The 22,385-nt window shown below is 52.2% G+C and overlaps 1 protein-coding gene across 2 annotated transcripts; it reads right to left on the reverse strand.

Moving 5' to 3' along the window:
• Positions 1-328: 328 nt before the first annotated feature.
• Positions 329-22,385, reverse strand: SCAMP2 (secretory carrier membrane protein 2). 2 transcript variants are annotated; one of them, XM_067753720.1, is made up of 10 exons: positions 22,195-22,385; positions 10,499-10,567; positions 9,962-10,060; positions 9,267-9,395; positions 7,877-7,994; positions 7,217-7,345; positions 6,366-6,525; positions 5,142-5,243; positions 2,120-2,237; positions 329-1,863 (listed from the first exon to the last, which is right to left on the reverse strand). In XM_067753720.1, exons 1-10 carry the CDS (start codon positions 22,249-22,251, stop codon positions 1,729-1,731), a joined length of 1,116 nt encoding a protein of 371 aa, XP_067609821.1. In that variant the 5' UTR covers positions 22,252-22,385; the 3' UTR covers positions 329-1,728. The 2 variants fall into 2 exon arrangements, with proteins under 2 accessions (XP_067609821.1, XP_067609814.1); XM_067753713.1 differs by lacking the exon at positions 9,267-9,395 and having other exon boundaries at positions 22,195-22,384.

The raw sequence follows: 22,385 nt of genomic DNA on the forward strand, positions 1-22,385 counted from the left end.
ATCCAGGCTCAGACAGCATCCTAGAGATCGCCCACGTGAAGGGGCGATAAGAGAGAAGCCCGGCTGAGCAGGTGTGTAAGACGGGGAGGGGGGGTTCAAAGAGGTCTGACCAGGTCTGACCCAAGACCAGCAGCTCTGAAAGTGGAAGTACTGGGACGAGAAAGTACCATGTAAGACAACAAGCAATCTCAGTACGGGGCCAGCCAGGGAGTAGAGCAGCCAGACGCAGAGTCTTCACTGTCTCCTCTCGCCTATGGCTGGCGTGCCTCAGCCCCTACCCTATGGGCCACTCCCATCCTCCCAAGTCCAGCAGACATGAGGACCAGTATTGTCTGAAAATGTCTTGTTTTTATTTAAGGACAAAATTGAGACATAACATATACATTTATACACGGAGAAAAAAATACCAGAAAGGAGTTTACAAAACCTTGGTCACTGCCATTATCATTCAGTGGCTCTGGGGCTGTGTAAGCTGGCAGCTTGAGGGCTGTCTCTGGGTAGCAGGTTGGCCAGCTTTTTGAGAAGTCCCCTCAGTCCACCCACCGACTCCTACCGCCTCTGGAGGACAGGGTACAGGTTTTAACCATGAACTCCTAAGCACCCATCACAGTGACACACCTCCTTGGGAATCCCCAGGACTAGTGGAAGGTGACCTAGACTCTACTTGGGAGTATGGGAGAACCCTAGAGGATTAGTCTGGAACCCTCAGAAAGGTGGCCTGTAGGATGCAGTTCTGAACTGATTCCCCCTGCCCTCCCTCTGTCATACAAGCTAGATATTGCTGATGGTGGGGGGCAGGGGTGGGGGGGGCAGAATATGAGGCCAAGGGAAAGGGCAGCTATCTCTCCGGAAGAGAAGAAATCAAAACAGACAGGACCAAATAAACCACAAGCAAACAGTCAAACCCACCTTCCTAGAAGACAGCCAAAGGCTGGCCAAGACAACTTTGGGTCGGCGTCCTCTATCCCTCTCCATCCGCAAATCCCTACCAACCCCATTGCACGTTCAGTAAGTCTAAAGAGGGAAGGGCCCCAGAGGGCACACTGGGAGGGTGCAGGGGGCCTAAAGGGCTATGAAACTGTTTGTGAGAAACATGAGGCAGGAAAAGAGGCTGGGGCAACCAGGTTAGAGGCTCTGGAAGCCCGGAGACCACTCCAGTGATCTGAGGAACAGAGTTCAGACTGCAGCTCATCTAAAGGGGAGCCCTTAGGAGGCTACCCCAGCCTGGGCAGGAAAGAAGGACAGGACTGTGGGAGCCACAGGCTGGGTCTGTGACACCAGATTCAGGCCAGGCCTGTTGGGGAAAGAGTGGAATCTCAGGACTCCAGCAGAAATAAAACTCCAGCTGGGGTGGGCCCAGGGCTGCCAGTGACCCCAAGTGTTTACATGTGTGTCTGTATGTGTGTGAGTACATGTGTGTGTATGTGTGTAGGGAGAAGAGAACTTCAGTCCCGCTGCTTCCAGAGAGACAAAAAAATCCTACCAAACCACCACCAGAGAAGGAAAGACAGCTGTTTTTTTTCCTCTTGTGTAAAAAAGTCCCTGTCCCTCCCGCCACTTTCCTCGGGTGGAAGGGAGAGCTGGTTGCTGAGGAAGGAGGAAGAGCCACGGGCAAGACCCTCCCCAGGTCTGTGCTGGGCATAGCCACTGCTTAAGGCACCCACGGAAAGTGCAGCTCAGAAGGCAGGTGAGAGAAAAGGCCAGGGCAGAGGAAGAGAGTCAGGAGGACTAATTCCCCTGGAAGGCTCCTCGGGCAGCAGATGAGGCGGCACTGCGGAAGGTCCTGTTACTGAAGATGCCCTGGGAAAACTCCTCTTGGGCCTGCTGGAAGCTGGCCCCTGTCCGGCGGTACAGGGAGTGCACCTGCGGAAAGAGGCTGTGGTGAGAGAAGCCCCGCCCTGTGGGCCACCAGGAACCAAGTCATCCAGGTTATATTCCCAAGGGAGCCACCACAAACCCCAGCCTGCCTGACCTCCCACCCAGAACCTTGGAGGAAGCTGCTGGACCTTTGAGGACCCAGGAGGCCCAACTGCTGTAGTGGTGAACACCCCCATGGAGAAGGCAGGAGAGAGGTGCCTGCTTCCTTGGGCTTGCAGCTGGCCCAGCACCCACCACTCACCCGCTTTAGGAGGAAGAGTGAGAGCACGGCACAGAGGGTGAAGAAGCCAGCCACCACCATCATGATGATCGACACAGCCAAGTCTTGCTTCAGTATAGACAGGGCTGCGATCCAACCACTGCAAGGGAGGAAGAGGCCGTAGGGAGTGTAGTGGGATTGGGCCCCAGAGCTCCCCGTGAGGGGCTCTTCTCCAAATGGCCACTGTGTGCTGAACACCGCCCAGGCATCTCCCTGCAGAGGCCATGCCTCTGTGAAGGCCATCAGGCCCCACACTGCCCACTGGGAATCTTTGGGCCATGTGAGGTCTGGAAGGGAGGATGTGGCTGCTGTCTTCACAGTCAGGAATAGCCCTGGGTAGAGCCTTTTCCTGCTGCTCTGGGGGTTAGGGGGGACATGGAAAGCCTGGCTACTCACTCCTGAGGGCCCCCTCTCTGAGAAGGAGGACCACTGGCCAACCCACTACATTCATCCTCTCACCTCAGCTCCTGCCACTGCGGCCCAGGGACAGCCCCTCTGCCTCCAGCCAGTCATGTCTCCTTCCTGAGCCCCAGTGTCCTCATCTATAAAGGGGATGTCCTCACATTTTCTGATTTTAAAACTTACTACAAAGCTATAGCTATCAAAACAGTACGGTACTGGCATCAGGACAGATGTATAGATCAACGGAATAGAATTGAGAGCCCAGAAACAAACCTATATATTATCGTCAACTGATTTTTTTTTTTTTTTGGCCACGTGGCATGTGGGATCTTAGTTCCCAGGAAGTGTGGAGTCCCAACCACTGGACCGCCAGGGAAATCCCAATCGTCAACTGATTTTTGACAAGTATGCCAAGACCACTGAATGGGGAAAGAATGGCCTCTTCAACAAATGGTGCAGGGACAACTGGATATCCACATGCAAAACAATGACGGGGGACCCTACTTTGACCACATACAAAAATTAACTCAAACCTAATAATAACTAAAACTATTGGATTTCATCCAAATTTAAAACCTTTGTACATCAAAGGATACTATCAAGAGTGAAAAACAACACACAGAAAGGAAAAAAATTTATATCTGATAAGCAGCTACAATGCTGAATATATAAAGAACTCAACAATAGACAACCCAATTACTAAATTAGCAAACGATATGAATAGACATTTCTCCAAAGAAAATATACAAATGGCCAAACAAGCATATAAAAGATGGCCAACATCACAATCATTCAGGAAACAGCAATCAAAACCACAATGAATTACCACACTTCTCGACTGGCTATAATAGAAAAAAGGAAAAAAAAGAGGAAAATAACAAATGCTGGTGAGGATATGGAGGGACCGGAACTCTCATACATTGCTATTGGGAACGTGAAATGGTTCAGCCTCTGTGGGAAGCAGTTTGGCAGTTCCTCAATAAATTACACACAGAATTACCATATGACCCAGCAATTTCACCCCAGGATACATACCCAAAAGAACTGAAAACAGGTACTCAAAAACCTGTACACAAATGTTCACAGCAGCACTATTCACAACAGCAAAAAGGTGGAAACCCAAATGTTTATCAAGCGATGAATGGATAAACAAAATGCAGTATCTCCAAAAACAATGTAATATTATTTAGCCATAAAATGGAATGAAGTAATAACATGAACCTTGAAAACATTACGCTAAGTGAAAGAAGCCAGGCACAAAAAGCCACATGTTGTATGATTCCATTTATATGAGATGTTCAGAATAGGCAAATCCAGAGAGACAGAAAGCAGCTCAGTGGTTGCCAGGGGCTCAGGGAACAAGGGAACGAGGGAATGAGGAGTGATTGCTTAATGGGCATGGAGTTTCCTTATGGGGTGAAGCAAATGTTTTGGAACTAGACAGTGGTGATGTTTGCACAACACTGTGAATGTACTAAATGCCACTGAATTGTACATTTTAAAATGGTTTAAGTGGTTAATAAAATGATAAATTTTATGTCATGTGTATTTTACAATCAATAACAAAAAAGGGAGGGGGGATTATATCCACCCAATGCGGGGGGGGGTTCTGAGGTGAGATGAGAAAGGCACTGGGAGGCTGGAGGCTGCAGAGCTCATCCAGGCAGGGCAGTGAGTGGCTGAGCCAGGACCAGAACTCAAGCCTTCTGGCTCCCAGTCCGGGGTATAAACAGCAGTTATTAATCACAGCCTTTTACCAGGACCTCACTTAGGGTAATGAGTAATGAAACTGGGTCACCAGTCAAAGAGAAAAGGGGCCAGATTAGAAACAGCAAGGTGAGAAGGAAGAGGGGTGGGGGGAGGGCAGCGTGCACTTGCTGAGTGCGAGCAGCGTGCACTTACAGCGTGCGAGCTGAGTCACCCCTCCCCACCACTCTGGACTTGCCAGCTCCACTGGAGGGAGGGGACCAAAATAGTACAGCCCTTCCAGGCTCAGGCTTTCAGCCAAGTGCCAGCCTGACCTTTCTGTAATGTTCCCTGTGCACTGGAGCAGAAAGGAAAACATCAGCCATTGGCTTTTCTTTTTGAGACTAATTCTGAGCTGAAGACTGCAGTAGCCAGGACACTCAAGCCAGCTGTGCTCAAGGAGAGCAGCCAGAAGGAGCCGATTCACAAGGGGCAAGGGCTCCATCTCCTGAGATGACAGGGCCTCTGCAAAAAGTCACAGCTCACAGTTTGCAAAGGCCAGGACACCCATCAGCAGCTGCCCAAACCTCAGGGCTTGTCTGGGGCCTATGAGAGTAGCACCAGCCTCTAGGAGGGCATGGCAGGAGAAAAGGAGGAGGAGGCCATCCCGGGCAGGACACAGCCCTGGTAGCCTAAGGATTCAGGCCAAGTCCACTCACAATGCCCCAGAAAGTGGTGAGCAAGGCAAGACAGTGAGTGTAGGTTACCAGTGAAGAAGTGGACGGGGGCACAAAGGCAGACCCCAGCTGACCCACCGTCCCCTCTCCCTGCCAGGGTGGAAGATGGGTCATCTGTGGGGGCTTTCTAGGAGCAGAGAAACAGGGCACAACTCCCTCTGTGCTACCCCAGCTCTCACCTGTCCCCCAAGCTAGGGATGCCGATCAACTGGATGATGTAGATCCCTATTTGACAAAAGAATACAAAGAAGAACACGAAGAAGCTGAAAGAGTTGTCAGACCTGTGGAGAGAGGGGGAAACGAGAAGTCACAAGAGGGTTTGGGGCTCATTCCTCAGCCTTCCTCACTTGCTATGACACCTTCCTCGCTAGGAGCCAGGAGGTAGGATGCTAGTAGAAAGAGCTCCAGCGGGCCAGCCACACTGTCCATAAGGACACAGGCACTCACCACCATGATCAAAAAGGGCTTGCCTTCCACTGCCTTCCAATTTAAGGGGTCAGTGCTTGACTGCTTCCTCAAAGAACTAATAAAGTTGCTCACCCCAAGGACAATGTAAACAGCCTAACAGTCCATTTCCTGGAGTACTTATTTGCATTATAACAGGGAAGAAAATCTAAGCCTGTTATAAAGATGATAAATCTTTTATAATAGAACTGTAGTCCTGGGCAGAAGAAAAGGTATTTGGGGAGTAGGGAATATCAGACAAAACTGGTGTTTTGAGTACTTCCATCTCGGTGTCCTGGAGGGCAAGAATACAGAGTGCATATTCAGTGAGTGCAACCCTGCTGAGTGCATGGGAGGGTTCAGCCACTTGCCCCGCCCCCTCTTCCAGGGGCCTGCTGGGCTCTCTGTCCTGAAAGCATCAACTCTGAGGCACAGTTCTAAAGCCCTAGGGGGTTGTGAGGTGGATTCATTCATGTCCACAGAATCGACTCTAGGTCAACCGGTCAAATACTGGCACTCAGCGATGCTCATGAGTTACTGGGGAGGTGGGGGAGGAGCAGAAATGAGCATGGAGGGGTAAGCCATTGAGAGCTTATCCGAATCTGTCAGACTCTGTCTGACTATCGGAGAAGTCCCACTTCTATCAGAGAAGCACACCCTCTTCCCAGTGACTAAAATCCCACCGAACCAGACAAACTGGGAGCAGGGGGAAGGCAAGTAAGGCTCCTGATTTCCTCTCTAGGTCTCCTGTGTCTAGTCCAAGGACAGGGCCCAGAGCAGACCTCAGGTACAACTGAGGAAAACAGCTTTCCTGTCTGCTCTCACTATGGGTGGAAATGGGAAAGTGAATTTGCCCACCAATCCATTCTGCTCTAAGACTAGGATGGGGCCCCAGGGCTTATGGCCCTTGGCCTGCGACCGGGGATGCCAGCTTCACCCCTTGCCCCAGCCCCACTCACCTAAAAGCCTTGTAGACGGGTCGGTACCAACAAAGGAAGGCACAGGGGGTGAAGATCACAAACCACAAGATCGAGAGGCCAAAGTCTACTCCCTTGGAGGTGTCGACTAAGAACCAGGCCAGGCAGGCAAGCAGGTTCAAAAACAGGGTCACTGAATGCACTGGGAAAGGAGAGGGGAGAGATAGAGAGGCTTGTACCAAGGTGACTGAAGGCTTCCCCAACAAGGCAAACCACCCCCTGCAGAGGAAAAGAAGTCCAGGCTATGAGGGCAGCTGCAGAAATACTAGAGGACCTCAGTCTGTACACCGGCGGGGTTAGTTCCCAAATCCTGGTTTTCTGCAACCTTAAAACCAGGGACCAAACCAAGTTCCTAAGAGACGATGGGACAGCATAGGTATATGAGGAATAGCAGTGGAGGGGCAGATGCAGACCCAAGGGCTGACCCTTGGGGAATGAAGTCTTTCTCTCAGCAACTCTTTCCCCTGGTCCTGCACAGCCCACAATGGAGCTACAGGAAGTCTTTTATCCTCACTCCTAGGAGCTGAGGGGACTGTGGGGAGGGGAGGCCTTCACCTAAGGAGGGTCCTTTAGTGTAGTGAGCTCTGCAGGAACTCAGAAGCCTCCAGCTAGTCCCACTCTACCCGATCCACGGTCTGGACTGGCCCTTGAGGGGAGGTTCCTAGGACAGGCAGCAGACTGTAGAAGGCCAATTATGTGGGCAGAAGGCACCCCCCAGCCCAGCACTGAGAAAGGCTGGAGCCCGCCAGGGAGGAGCCGCCAGAGCAGAGATAGGGCTCTTGAGTCACAGCCCATTTCACCCTGGAGCTCAAAGGGGCAGGAACGGGACTCACACATCCAGAGATAGTAGAGCATCTTGCATATCCGCTGGTAGTCGGCAGGGATCTCGGTGGAGAAATCCTGATAGAAGCAGGGCTTGACAGGGCACCACACAGGCAGGGGCGGCCAGTTGTTCTCTCTCACTGTGTGGAAAGAGGTGAGGACGTGAGCCCAGCCTCAGCAGCAGCTTGGCGGAATGCACACACTGGCCTCATTCATGGGTCAAACCAGGGCTCCCAGAGCAGAGCCAGCAGGCGGGGCTCGGGGTCTATGGATACGGAGTGGGATGGGAAAAGGGTGATGGGACACAAATGCCCATGAGCTCACTCCAAGATAATGGACCCCAAATGTACTGGGAAACACAGAGCTCAACAGCCTAAGTGATTATTTGCATTAACAACCAGACCATAAGCGCAAAGGGTCCTCATCATGAGTAAGGAATCCTGGGACCAGTGTCCCCACTCTATCTAAGAATTCTAGAGCTGGGAAGGAGTGTAGAAATAATCTATATCCATTAGGAGTACATGGCAAGTCTCCTAACCTCCACCTTACTTGGTATTCCCCAAGGCCAATGCCATTCTAAGATGAACAGGAGTTCAGCAAAAGCTCCGAGGCTGCCCCAGAACAAGAGGGCTTGGGGAACTCCCTAAGCCAAGCACGGTGGCCTCCCTTACTGTGTAAGTTGGTTACAGTGCTCTGCAGCTCCCGCTCCTTGCGTTCCAGCTCAGCTGCTTTCCTGTCCAGTTCTTCCTGCTGCCGGAGCAGGCTTGCCTGGGCTGCAGAGGCCACAGCCTGGAGGGAACAGAGGAGGTGGCAGGTGGCCAGACACAAGAGACAGTGAGACAGTGTCAGCATGAGCAGAAGTCAGAGGGGCCTTGCCCCCATGCAGGGAGAGCCCAGAGTCCTAGCCCCAGGGTGTCTTGGGTACCTGAGACCACAGTAGAGAGGCCAAGGTGACCTGCCCCCTACCACCTCTATACCACCTCTGGCCCCTTAGCCATTACCAGGGCTCTTCTCTCCCCTTCATCCCTGAGCTTGAGTTAGGGTTAGGGTTATTTCCCATATTGGAGTCCAGGCAAAGTTCAGTTAAAGTGATTTCTGGAGTAACGGCAAAGGGAAAAAGACCTCACAAGAAACTAACCTACAGCCAGAAACCCAGAGACCCAACCTCACTTGAAGTGTGTGTGTGTGTGTGTGTGTGTGTGTGTGTGTGTGTGTGAAGGGGAAACAGTGCAATCCTGCCAGCAGTGCGAGGGGAAGGGAGATACTCGAGCGCAGCCTTGGGTACCCAGAGCCTTGGGGATCTATGTTTAGGCACCACCCCCCGCCCCACCCCCAGGAGCTGCCCAGAGGTCCACCTGAACTGTTACCCAGTATAACCCAGGACAGCCCTTCAGGTGTGGCCCTGCCTCGCCTGGCTTTCATGGCATGAAGAGTCCAAGCTTTCTCCCTCTCCAGGCAGAGCTCGGCCTCTGAGTGAGGCAGCTAGGATACTACACGTGAGGCTGAATACGGCTGGGCTTGGGTCTGGTGTTCCAGCCCAGGGCCCTGCTCCCCCTGTTGGGACCTGGTTCCTCCTGAAGTCTACAGTCCTCTTTAGGGAGCAGGTATCAAACAGGTCATCTCACAGGATGACAAGGCAGGCATACCTGTACATACGTAGCTACGCGCGTGCGCTCTCTCTCCAAAAGGCGTTCTCCAAAGAGCTAAGGCTACCTTCAGGAGGTAAACTTCAAGCAGTGGGGGCGGAAGAATTGACCACCCGAGACCACGTGGAGGGGCTTAGCCTCCTCTCCCAAGTCTGCAACTTCAGCTGAGTAGGACCAGGTCCCTACGGCCCACCACCCCGCCGAACAGCAAAGTCACCCCTGCCCCTAAGCCTTGCCTCACCTCCACAGGGTTCTAGGGCCATGGGTGGGGCTCAAGGGCCCAGGCAGGGCAGAACGTTCAGAGCAAGTCCAGTCAGACGGTAGGGGCAGCCTGGGGCCCGCTAGAGTCCACAGCCCAGCTTGGGCGGGCTCCAGGGGCCTTGCCCTCACTCTTGCTCATCTATACTTTGCCTACCTTCGGAAGGTTTCGCATGTAGCTGTCTCTGAGAATACTATCTCCTCCTAGTAGCATCTGCCTCTCTGAGAACTCGCTCACTGCCAGGAATCTGGTAGGCAGGAACTTGCTGGCCTGTCTAAGCAGGAGCTGCAACATACAACTCCACTGTGGGCCATACTCACCGGGGGCAGTGAGGAGCGTGGGGTAGGGCAGTGAGGCATGGAGGGGAGTGTCGGGCACAAAGCAGAAAGATTCACAGTATTTGGTGAAGGGACAAAGGAAAACAGGAAGGTGGGCGGGAATAAATGAGGTTAAAAAAAAAAAAGGAGGAGGAGAGAGAGAGAGGAAGGGAGGGAGAGAAGAGAGATTCTGGGCCCTGTGTAAGAGAGAACAAACCAAAGGCCCAAGGAGGATGTGGAATGGCACAACAGGATCAAATGCTCTCTCTGACACCAAGGACCCTGGCCTGGTGAGTAGAGCTTATTTTGGGTGGTGGAAGTAGGGTGGGGGAGAGGATATTGGGAGACGATATAGGTTGGCAGAGCAGACTCTCCATCTGCAAGTGACCAACTTCCAAGAGATGATCCAAAGGGCCCTGAAAGGAAGCCAGGGATGAAAGCCCTCTGCCCACCCCTCAATCTCAGGGCTCAGCTACTGGTCTGGGTGTGTCCCTTTCTGGAAAGGAGCGGTCACAGGGATCCTGTCAACAGTACCTGGGGGGTTGGCTGTGTTGGCTCCACTGAGGGCTGGAGAACTGCCGGCTGCGAGGGCCCGGGGTGCTGTGTGACAGGAACCGTTGTCGCCGCATTTGTCTGCACGGGGCAGATCAGAGGACGGAGGTGAGTGGGCCTCCACTAGTTGGCCATGTGGGGACAAACCCACAGCAGGGTGAGTGATATGCCCCTGCCTGTGAGGGGCACTCCCTCTGGGCCTTCCCTGGGCCTCCTTCTGCAGCTTCTTGGCCAACGAGCCTCAGGCTCTGGACGATGTGATGCCTAACCCAGACCCTTGCTGGATCCAGAGCTCCCCAGCATCGCCTGGCCCTGTTCTGGGAGGGGCCCAGATCACGGACCCCAGGGGGAGAATGGATGAGTTCCTCATCCTTACCCCACCCCCCTGAGTTCACATTAGGACTGTCCCTTTGAGGATTGCAGCTATTCTGTCTCTGTCTCTGCCAAGTCTCCTTACCCCAGAGACGCCAGCACCACCCAGAGGACCCAGGGACTCAGAAAGAGGGCATGCTCACCAACCTCGGAGAAGGGGTTGAATTCAGCCAGGCCTCCTTGTGGCGTACTGGTCAGCTGGGTCACAGAGGGATCCTGAGAAGGTGAAAAAGAGCCATTAGACGCTAGGGAAAAGGGAGAACCTTGGTGAGGCAGAGGGAGATCACCATCTTTTGGCCCCTCCCAGGGACACCTGGCTGAAGTAAGGCTGCTGATGGCCCTTCCTAGTGCCCTGGAAAGCCTCTCCCGAAGGCTCCTGTGCCCAGCCTCTGCCACATCACAGCTGCAATCGCTTTTCCCTTTCTGGAAAAGGAGCGGTTCAGCCCAGATGACTTCCCGGAAGAGACCCAGAGCAAGGTCTACACTCTGAGGCATGGGAATAGACACCACACAAGTTCCTATTAGTGCCCTTTAGAAATTCAAAACGGTTAGGGAATTCCCTGGCACTCCAGTGGTTGGGACTTGGCGCTTTCACTGCCGGGGCCCGGGTTCAAGCCAGTGAACTAAGATCGGGGAACTAAGATCCCACAAGCCACACAGCACAGCCAAAAAAAAAAAAAAAAAAAAAAACAAAGAAAACAAAGAAATTTAAAATGGTTTATAGTATTTACCTCCAGGGAGGGTTTGTTTTTTTTTTTTGGAGGGGAAGCAGGTGGGGGAGGCGGGTAAGTGAGGTAGTGAGGTGGTGTGGATGGATATGTACTTTTCACTTTCTAACCTCTCTGTACTGTTTTATTTATTATTTTACAGAAAACATTTATTCCTCTTATTTTTTAAAGGACAGTTTAAGATTCTGGAACAAAAACATGCTGCTGGCTGCCAGTGCTAATTTTATTAAATCATGCACACTTGCTAGGAATACAGATATGAAGGACGCAGATGAAAAGCCAAGAAATTGTTTTGGTTTTTTTTTTTTTTTCCAGATTCTTTTCAGAAAATGCAAAAATGTCCTCAGAACACAGCCTTTTCCCGAGTTTTCAATCTTCCCTTTCCCATCTGATCTCTGCCGAGGCCAACCCTTCATGCTGAGGGCCTCACGCAGGGATCTCCGCCACCCTCTCCACCAGAGCAGCTTCTGTGCTGGCCTGAGGCTGGGCTGTCTTCATCCTGCCCCTCACCCAACAGAGCTCCTGTACACTCCCTCCCCTTCCCCATACAAAATAGCATGGGGCTCAGGTCCAACTGGACAGAGATGCCTCTGAGGGAAACAGCTGCCACCAGACTCTGCCAAGGTCCCCGTTATAAGGCCTCACCTAGGCTCCCCTGTCTGTACACCTCACCCCTAGTCCCTCACTACTGGTCCGGATGCTCCAGTCCTTCATGCCCAGCTTCCCCTCCAGCAGGAAGCCTCCATAGATTGGATTCTTAAACACAACATTAACAACAGACAGACCCTCAGAAAACCACCCCTCAATTTTTAGATGTGGAAACGGATATTCGCCACAGTGCAGTACTTGTCCTAGGTCTCAAAATGGGAGCTGGCTCGCTATTCTGAACATTTATAGAGCCACGGGTCAGCACCGAACATACCTTTTTCACACACACTAACTTCCTACCAAGGCCGTCAGCTCCTAGAAGGTGAGACTGTGTCTGCAGGGCCCCAGGGCCTAGCCCAGCCCCAACTCACTTCCCATCTCTGGATGGTCCTTGTCCTCTGCACCTCACCCAGTCTCCTCTGCAAAGAGGCAGTGTGGCTGTGTCCTTTCTGCTGGACACCATCCCTGCCTGGTGGCTCCTGCAACTTGGACAAAGTGACAAGGTGAGGCCTGAGAGGCCACCTGAAGTTGGCGAACTGGCCTTGAGGTTGTTGGCTGAACATCTAGCAGATTTATCCCAGAATTACTGAGCTGCCTTCCTGCATGAAAGATCTGGGGCTCAGTATCTGTTCCCCTTTCAGACTCTACAGACATCAAGCCACAGCAGAGAAAGTGAGCTGAAGTCACTGAAATCAGATCCACTGTCCAAGGAGCTTGAGTCTGTCACTACAGGACAAGGACAGCAGGGCAGCTCTGGCAGCAGTTTCAGGAGCCAGCGTACACGCCTGGCTGTGGTACGCATGTTTAATAGGCAGCCTCCAGAGCCATGAAGAGATGTCATTTCCTTTACCAAGGTCAGCCAGAAGAGGATTCTGGGAGGCAGGGGGACTGACTACCCTATCCATAGTGACCCCTCCTCCTTTCTCTAAAATCTTAAAAAAATCGGCCCTGGACCCTCACCAGGCTCACCACAAACAAATCCTGTCTCCTCTAGCAGGCTATAAACTCTGTAACCAGGTGTTTCTGGATCTAGTTCATATTTCTGGCTCCCCAGTGCTTGGTGAAGAGAGCCTGATGCAAGCAGAAGCTCAGGTAATGTCTGAGAATAAGTGCTAGATGCTGCAGGCCCTCCTCTGCTTTCTCCAGGAGCTACTGCCCAAATGCTAGGGCACACAGAAGGGGAGGGCCACTTGCATCACAGCAGCAGCCCTGGGGCCCAGAGTCACCTTGCCTGGGAAAAGGAGCCTGGAACACTCTGGGAGACATGGGTACTTTCCACCTGAGGAGACCTAGGCTCTTTCTGAAAGATGTATATGGCTTCAAGAGAGGCTGAGGCCTGGTGAGAGAGGGAGGGAAGAAGAGGGACAGCCAAGGGAGCAGACATTTACTGAGTGTCTACCATGTGCCAGGCTCATCACACAGTGATGCTACTGTGGAATTCTAGTCATCCCAGAACTGGCCACTGTGTCAAGCCACCAGAAAAGAAGGTTCTACCAGGTTCTTTTTCAACCTGGTTCCTCGACAGAATTAAGCCCCACTGCCCCATGGCATCCACTGTCTGCAGTGACTTGACTTCTCTCCTGCACATCTAGAACAGTCCTGGTTATGTTCTATCCATGGGAGAATGGAGAAAACACTAGCTCCACTCAGCTTCTGTGTTCCACAGCCCAGCTGAGCAGCACTGGCTGAGAAAAGCTACAACGCACCTCCTCATTCAACCTCACAACCATCCTGTTGTGAGGGGAAGTTCCCAGCTCAGAGAGGGGAAGTAGCTCATCCAAGACCTCAGGGACTGTAGTGGCTGAGCCAGATTTTGTTTTTGTTAGTTAGTTAGTTAGTTATGGTCGCGTTGGGGCTTTCTCTAGTTGTGGCGAGCGGGGGCTACTCTTTGTTGTGGTGCACAGGCTTCTCATTGCAGTGGCTTCTCTTGTTGTGGAGCACGGGCTCTAGGGGCGCGATTCAGTAGTTGTGACTCAAGGGCTCTAGAGCGCAGGCTCAGTAGTTGTGGCACACAGGCTTAGTTGCTCCGCGGCATGTGGGATCTTCCCAGACCAGGGCTCGAACCCGTGTCCCCTGCATTGGCAGGCGGATTCTTAACTACTGCGCCACCAGGGAAGTCTCTGAGCCCAATTTTGAATCCAAGTCTGTCTGTCTCCAAAGACACAAGTGGTAAACCTGAGTGGGCAGTGCGTCCCCAAAGCCTGGCTTGGGGGCTGACCAACGGAAGGTGTTCAGTCAACGTGGGGTCGAGGGATGCTGACAAGGGCACCGTGAGTGACTGGGACGACTGCTTCTGCTCGGCTCTTTATTCCCAGACTTCAGAGCAGTCTTTCCTGGCGAACACCCCTGGTAGGACACAGGCAGAGAATCTTGCAAGTAAGGACCACACTGACTGGCCTGAATGAGGACCCTCAGATTTTACTCCAAGTCACAAGTAAGAAGTCAACAGCAGCAACCTTCCTTCCCACTCACCCAGCATCAGCTGGCTCACAAGTGGGTCAAGTAGTTATTTAAAAGCATGGTGAGAGCTAAGTTTCAACTACAAAGAAGTAACCTGACACTCCCTCAGTGCCCAAAGGACTCAAACTGGTTAATGCCCTTTACTGAATTTATAACAAACAGAATGCTCCTGATCTCAGTTCTTTTCACTCAGCAAGCAGTCACAAACAGTGTGAGGGACACATCAAGAGGAAAAGGACGCGGCTATTGCCCTTCTGGAGACCAAAATCTGGTAGCTGAGACACGTGCACACAGCACGGGAGTAAAAACAGGAGGGGAGGGGAGGGGAGGGGAGGGGAGGGGAGAGGAGGCCCAGGCAGGCTTGGAGAAAGGCACAGTTCCAAGAGGAGGGGAGGAAGGGGAGCAAAGGCCCAGTCAGAAAGCTCAGGCCACCACAGCTGCAGGGCAAAGGAACACTCCGTGGAGCTGGGGTGTGAGGGACTGAGAAAAAGACGCAGCACAGCTAGGCTGCAACTCTGCCGGGCAAGGGCCTTGAAAAACACACTTGCTTTCACTAGTTTGGCAACCCCTTTCCATGCGTCTCCCAGGTCCTGGCTGTGCTCGAGTTTACTGTGACTCTTCCTTGCTTTCCCACCCTACACTCCACCCAGGCTCCCAATGTGAGATTTATTTCAGGCTCCAAATAAATACATTAAATAAATACCTCATGGACTAAAAGAAACTCGGCCACTTTCTCTGGGAGGCAGAGAGTCACCAATACTTTGGAACCTCTGTGAAGTCCTATTTGCGTTAGCGACAAGGCTGTGTGTCATAGAACAAGAAGGGGCAGTCATCGCCAGATCGGCTGGCTGGGTCCCAGGTGTACAAAGAGCCACAGTTAACCTTGGTACTCTCTGAGCCAGAGCCTGAGAAGCCATCCAAAGGAAACATGAGGAAAATACGTAAAAATCTGTAGCTGCAAATGTATTCATTGCACCAGTATTTACAACAGGGGAAAAAAAGCAGGGAACGACTTAAATATCCAGTGACAGCGAGCACAAGTACATTTTGGTGCACATCCCCTCAATGGCCTAAACAGACACTAAAAATCACAGCTATGAACACAGGGCAGCAATAGAGAAAAGGCTTGGTTATATGAATATCAAATGACAATTCTGTCAGAAGTACTCATATAGAAAATACATCAAAATAACAACGGTTATAAAAGACTGGTAGAAATATGGATGATTTACTTTGTTTTACCAATTTTCTATAATGTGATTATGTTATGTTTATGTTAAACACACACGTACACCACGTACACACTTATTTTTAAAAAGAGAGCCTGAGAACCCACCAAATAAGCAACATGCACCTTGGGGCCTCCCTCCCTGCCACAGCAGTGATGTACAGAAGCACCCAAAAAAGTGAGTCTAAGTCCCCGGCCTGGCGTTGAGGCCCTCCCTGACCTGGCACCAGCTCTCCTCTCGGCACAGCCTGTCCTCAATCAAACGGAGCCCCCGCCATCTCCTTCCACCTCTGTCTGTTTACTCCCTACACAAACCATTCCACACCAGCACAGGGCAAGGGCACAAAGAAAAAGCCTTGGTTCCTGCCCCCAAGAAGCAAATAGCACAGAGAACACAACAGAAGCCAGGGCAAGAAGTGACAGCACGTTATCAGTGCTGAACAAGGTGCGGGCAAGTGCAATAGGCTCGCAGAGGAGGGAGTGAGGAAGCTGTCTGGAGACTCAGGGAAGGCTTCACTGAGGTGGCATCTGAACTGGATCTTGAAAGAGGAAAGAAATTTAGCAAGCACTAAAGAGGAAGAGAAGAACAGCATTTGCAAAGACACAGCATCTTTAAAAAGAGCTTGCGTGTGTTCAGGGAGAAGATTCTGGAGGCAGTGGGGCGAAGTGCGTATATACAGAGAGGAGCACCAGGGACCCAGCCTGCAGAAGAGGTCAGGCCATACTGCAGGAGTTCAGACTTCACCCTGTGGGCAACGTGGACAACTAGAGATTGTGAGCAGTGATCACCTCTGCCAGCAGTGAGGAGAGTGTGATGTGTAGGGAAGGAGGATGGTGGGAAGACTGGCTGGGACACAAGAATCCACGTGGGTGATAATAAGGCCTGAACTAAGGGATGACTCTGGAGATGGAGAAGAGGGTACAGGCTCCAGAGACCCTTCTCAGGTAGGTGGCACAGGCTCAGCCACTCCCTGGGATGGTCGAGGTATGGAGTTACTGCAGGACAAGACAAGATGGGGAGAGGAGGGGAGGGGAGGGGAGAGGAGGGGAGGGGAGGGGAGGGGGAGGGGAGGGAGAGGGGAGGGGGAGGGGAGGGAGAGGGGAGGGGAGGGGGAGGGGAGGGGAGGGGAGGGGAGGGGAGGGGGAGGGGAGGGGAGGGGAGGGGAGGGGAGGGGAGGGGAGGGGAGGGGAGGGGGAGGGGAGGGGAGGGGAGGGGAGGGGGAGGGGAGGGGGAGGGGAGGGGAGGGGAGGGGAGGGGGAGGGGAGGGGAGGGGAGGGGAGGGGAGGGGAGGGGAGGGGAGGGGGAGGGGAGGGGAGGGGAGGGGGAGGGGGAGGGGAGGGGAGGGGAGGGGAGGGGGAGGGGAGGGGAGGGGAGGGGAGGGGAGGGGGAGGGGAGGGGGAGGGGAGGGGAGGGGAGGGGAGGGGGAGGGGAGGGGAGGGGAGGGGAGGGGAGGGGGAGGGGAGGGGAGGGGAGGGGAGGGGAGGGGAGGGGAGGGGAGGGGAGGGGGAGGGGAGGGGAGGGGAGGGGGAGGGGGAGGGGAGGGGAGGGGAGGGGGAGGGGAGGGGAGGGGAGGGGAGGGGAGGGGAGGGGAGGGGAGGGGAGGGGAGGGGGAGGGGAGGGGAGGGGAGGGGAGGGGAGGGGAGGGGAGGGGAGGGGAGGGGAGGGGAGGCGGCCACTGAACAAGGCGGTCACGGGAGAAAAGGAACAGGATTTTCAGGAGCAGGTGTGTGGGAGTGGGGAGAGGATCTGAGAAGGTACTGAGTCACACTGGAGAGACGTGTAAAATGTATCTCGGGACTTCCCTGGTGGCGCAGTGGTTAAGAATCCACCTGCCAATGCAGGGGACACGGGTTTGAGCCCTGGTCCGGGAAGATCCCACATGCTGCGGAGCAACTAAGCCCATGCGCCACAACTACTGAGCCCACGTGCCACAAATACTGAAGCCCGCGCACCTAGAAGCCACCGCAACAAGAAGCCCACGCACTGCAATGAAGAGTAGTCCCTGCTCACCGCAACTAGAGAAAGCCAGCACGCAAAAACAAAGACCCAACACAGACAAAAAATAAATAAAATAAATTAATTAATTAATTAATTTTTAAAAATGCATCTGGGTAGAATGGGTAAAAATGTCCAGGTGAGAGTTGGAAGTACTGGTCTGAAGCTCAGGAGAATGGTGAGGGCTAGAGTTCTAGATCTGGGACCGCTGGTATGCAGATGCTATTCTGAAGCCATAAAAGTGGAAAGACTTACTTGGAAAGGTATACAGCGAGAACAAAGTCAAGGACAGAACTCCAGGACACCTTTAAAGGTATGAGACAGGAAGAGAAAACAGGCGGAAGGAGGTGAGAGTTACCAGTGTAAAGAGGCCAAGGACAGAGAGAATTTCAAGAGAGACTGGCCAAATGAGCTTGCGCATCACAAGCAGCAGGCATATCGTGGGCCCATGGCTCCCAGAGAGACCACAGGATCCAAGAGTGAGGAGGCGCCTGGGACTGCGGGGGTGACAGTGCGTGGAAGCGACTTGAAGTTCTTGGCGCTCCTTCACCTGAGATACCCTCTCTTGCCATATGCCAGGCTTTCTGCTCTCAGCTCAAGCCCTTCCTACCACGGGACTCTGCCTCGTTCCTCCTCAGATCCCTCACAGATCCTTTTGGCAAGTTTTGACTGCCCTTTACGCACCACGGCATGCTGTCATGAACAGCGAGCATTTCTTAGCTCTCCTGCCAGATTACAAGCTCTGACAGGCCATGTGCCCATTTATCTTGGTCACCTGCACAGGATCTTGGAGCAGCAGTGGCTCAGTGATGTGCAAAAACATGTCAGCATCTCAAAGGAGCACTGCTGGACGGGTCACACCTTGCTAATTAATGTGCATGGCACTCTTTTCTTGAAGCAGCAGCAGGTACCCCTTGTTTGTCCTGGTTAAATATTACCATTTCTCTGAACCCAGGATCATCCTACACCAAGTGGCTCCAAAGAAAACTTAATAGTGTAGGGTCAAAGTTCAGCTGTGTCTCTGGCCAAGTGCTTTCGAACACCCAGCCTGGCTCCAGGCACCAACCATAAAGTCAGGGACACTGCCCTCACCCCCCCACCCCCATCTGGGCAGCTGTCTGGGGACAGTTAAACTACATGAACCTTGCCATTTTCAAATTTCTCGAGACAATGCTCCTGTTCCACAGGAAAGTTCTACCAGGTCTAACTGGTGGTTTTGAGAATTCCCAAAGGTACAGTCAAGCTGGAGCCCACCCTCTCTGGGAAGTGACAAAGCCCTCAGTGTCTGTGCAGGGAACTTCATGTAACTCTGTTCACACCCAAATCACGTTTCTGCCACCACTTTCTCCTCCCACAGGAGAGAAACGTTTTAAATCCTTGGAAGCAGCCACACCACTGAGATTATCTTTTAACTGCAAGGAGGCAACGTGTGAAAGTGATATGGTGTGATTTGGCAACTCATGAACGCTGAAAGGCTTTCTCTGTTCAGCACCACCAGCTAGTCCACTCCCCCTCCTTGAGATCAATGCGAACTGCCTGGGGTAACCTGGCAGATACGCCAAGTAGGAAAGCAGCCCAGGCATTTGCCTGGGTGAGCTGCTTGTTAGTGGACTGCTGAAAAAGAAAACGGGGAGTACAATGCCTACCTGTAGCCCTCAACCTCTTCATCACCCAAGACTTTCTGAGAAAATTTTGGCAACAGACATGCTGGAAAGAAGGACCTGCATACCCAGATGGTACAAAGCAGATGTGCCATAATTCACAGAGGGATTAGGCAGTGCCAGTGGAGGTTGGGAAATCAGCCACACTTGGCTTGCAGTTTCCTGCTTCCTCCTAGGAGTTTGGTAAAACCTCTTCTGCACTCTTGTGACAATTTTCCACTCACAGTGTTACTGTGCAGGAAGTTTTCTAATAATCCCACTGTAACTATACACAAGGAGGGGATCATAAAAACCTATGCCCACAGTTTGGGGTGTGGATGAGAGTAGGGTATACCTAAAGAACATTTATAAGGAAGTCAGCTTAAAGGCGCACCAGGAGCTTCAGGGGATATTACAAGAGTTAGCAGAAAAAGGATTCCGTGGCTGAATAACTCTGAGAAAGGCTGGGTCAAACAAAGTTGAGCAAATATCTTTATTGTAGGATTTCTTGGAGCCTTTAACAAACTAAAAAGCCTGGTCAAGTTTCAAGAAAAATGATTCCTAAACGTACTGGACCACAGAACCCTGAGCACCTTTCAGGACTGGTATTACTCAGAACACATGATGCATTAAAGTACCATCTTAAAATAGCACAATACAATCCATATTATTCCAGCCCCACCCACTGAACAACAACAAAAAAGCTTACCTAATATTAATTTGTTGGACTAAGTAACACCAAGGCAGTTTAAAACTTTTAAAACAGCACTGTCCTGAGAATGAGACCTGGATCTGAGTCCCTTCCTGCTTCAAATTAGCTGGTGACTCTGGTATGTCCCATCCTCCCTGGGTTCTTGGTTTCCTCATCTCTAAACTAAAGGGTTAGAAGAGATTTCTGAGGCTGTCCCAGCTCTAAAAGTCAACCATGGACTCCAAACACTAAGTACATTTTTGTAAACCACCATGGAGGAAAACAAAAAGGCTCTGCTCTGAGGGCCGGCTAGGTGTGACAGTTTCTGAGCCTATCTCCTCTCCACCTGCTCTCTCCTGAGCTCTGTGCCAACACCCTAGGTAAATGAAGCTGGGTTCACACCCAGTCACCCAAGGGCTACACCCTCCCAATGTCCCAGCTCTGGCCGTCAGGGAAGCAGACACTACCATCACAAGGAGAGGGAGGGCAGCTTTCCAGGAGAAGGAGATCTGGGGCCTCACACCCTAATCTCCTTCTCCCCACACAGCTGTGCGCCAAGAGGGAAAACCCAGCCCAGGGCAGGAGGAGCAGAATCGCAGCCAGCCAGCTCTCTTCTTCCCACACAGGCTTCCCCTCCAGATGTTGCTCTTTACAGGACCACAGTTGCTTCCTGTCCTGCCATATCCTGGGGCTGCCTGATGGACAGACTGTCTTGCTTGAATGCAGAAGTTACTTCTACCACAGTTTGCACAATCATTTCTGGGGTTGGAGATACGGTTTAAGACTTTCAAGCTGCTATTTATACAGGGCAGAATTTAGGCCAACTATTTGTCCCACTGCTAGCACTGAAGACAAGCTCTCTGCATCTTTGGACAGCTGACTGCCTCTGTCAGATGGCAGCAGACATTTTATTTCTGATTCTGAGAGGACAAAAAAAAAAAAAAAAGGAAGAAAGAAAAAGGCACATCATTACACAGCACACATACCAAAAGGCTACTAGATCCTTACTAAAACTCAAACTCCAGTAACATACAGCAGTTTTATAACTAAAGCAAAACAGTTACCTGAAGACACTGGCAGAAGAAAAAAAATGCAAATGTTCTTTCTTTACTGAAATAGAGATGACTGCATTACATAAGAGATAAAGTCCTCCAAATAGTTCTGTAAAGAAGCATTAAGCTACATGAGGAATGTTAGGAATTCCCTGAGGTTACAAAGCTATCAAAATTTGCCTTGAGGGCTCCCAGTGGCTAAGTCACCTTGAGACCAAGAAAGAGACAAAAAGTTTTTACTCTCAGACATTCATTCTAGTCTCCTTTGTTTGTTCTAACTCCTGAAGGGATTCAAGGTGGGAAAGCTCATGCTGTGAGTTGCAGGAAGGACCCCTCCAAGAACTTCCCCTACACCTGCAGGAAACTTACAGTTGCCAGTGACCAAAATAAAGTACAAGCAGGATGAGTTCATGTGCCTGGTGACATCCTGACAAAGCAGAAAGCTCAGGGCTCATAAATCACCAGTCAGCACAAGCAAGCTTCCCTAGAACTGGTTTTGAGCAGACATGAAACAAGAGGCATAGGAACTGTGGAGCTAACAGGAGTCCCAATCCTTCATCATGGAAAAGAATAGCCTTGTGCTCTTAGCTCAAAGGCGGAAGAGTTTTGGCTTTAAATAGGAAGTCTCTTTCTTCCTCGGTCTATTGTTCAAAAGGTGAGGCCAGCTCATAGGTCAGTGCATCTCAACTACCCTGCCACCATACAGAGGGCCATCAGACCAACATTCATTGCACTTCAAGACCCTCTCCTCCCTCCCTAACCTGCGCTCTCATATAGCCAAAACCCAGTCCAAACTAGATCCATGGCCAAGGTGTAAAATTGTTATCAAGGCCGTATTTCAGCTTGGGTTACCAGCCTTCCTTTCCTGACAAATCTCAGGGGCTCTCCTATACCTTATAGACTAGTTGGCTGTGTGTATGTTGGGGGGGGTCGTGTTCTTGGGATTTTCTCACATTTCTCCATCCCACTAGAGGGTTCCACCTCCTCATTATGTTGCTGTCACCCCCTCTCCTAAAGTGACTCAAGGCTGGTGTCTCTCCAAGACTGCGGGACATGGTAGCCACACATCCCCCTCAGGTGAAGTCCCTTCTCTCCCTGAAGCTGGGGGTCTCCCTGATCGTGTCTGCGCCAGTCCCCTTCCCCAGCAGTGTCCAGTTAGAGGGGCTACGTCCCGGGAGCTAGACAGTCCCACCTCTTCCCAGAGTACAGCACCCCGCCCCCTCCGCTAGTCCACCTGCTGCTAGTCCCGCCCCCCAGACGCTACGATAGGCCATCCCTCAAAGCCCCCTCTCCCATTGGGCAGACGGCCCGTCCCTCCTACGCCACGTCTCCCGGCTGTGGCGAAGAGGCCCGGGCGGCGGCCTTCGGCACTAGACAGCGCTGTAAGATGAGGGCTCTACCTGGAAGGGGTTTACGTCCACTGGGTCCGCGAAGGGGTTGGTGTCGAAAGACGACATGGCGGTCGGGGACCGACGGGGAAGCTCCGAGAGTGCTTCTGCCTCCGGGCACCCAGACCCAGCGGCGCTCTGCGTGTAGACCCTCCACTTCCGGGAGCGAGGCAGCCGTTCTAGCGCAGGCGCAGCGTCCTCTC

The sequence above is a fragment of the Pseudorca crassidens genome, chromosome 1 (assembly GCF_039906515.1).
Source record: "Pseudorca crassidens isolate mPseCra1 chromosome 1, mPseCra1.hap1, whole genome shotgun sequence".
Classification (NCBI taxonomy): Eukaryota; Metazoa; Chordata; class Mammalia; order Artiodactyla; family Delphinidae; genus Pseudorca; species Pseudorca crassidens.

Excerpts from the sequence above, each read along its gene's own strand:
- SCAMP2 (XM_067753720.1), bottom strand. The coding sequence starts at position 22,251 with ATGTCGTCTTTCGACACCAACCCCTTCGCGGACCCAGTGGACGTAAAC. Across the intron at positions 10,568-22,194 it reads TGGACGTAAACCCCTTCCAG|GATCCCTCTGTGACCCAGCT; the intron begins GTAGAGCCCTCA and ends TCACCTTCTCAG. Across the intron at positions 5,244-6,365 it reads CCCGTCTACAAGGCTTTTAG|GTCTGACAACTCTTTCAGCT; the intron begins GTGAGTGGGGCT and ends CTCTCTCCACAG.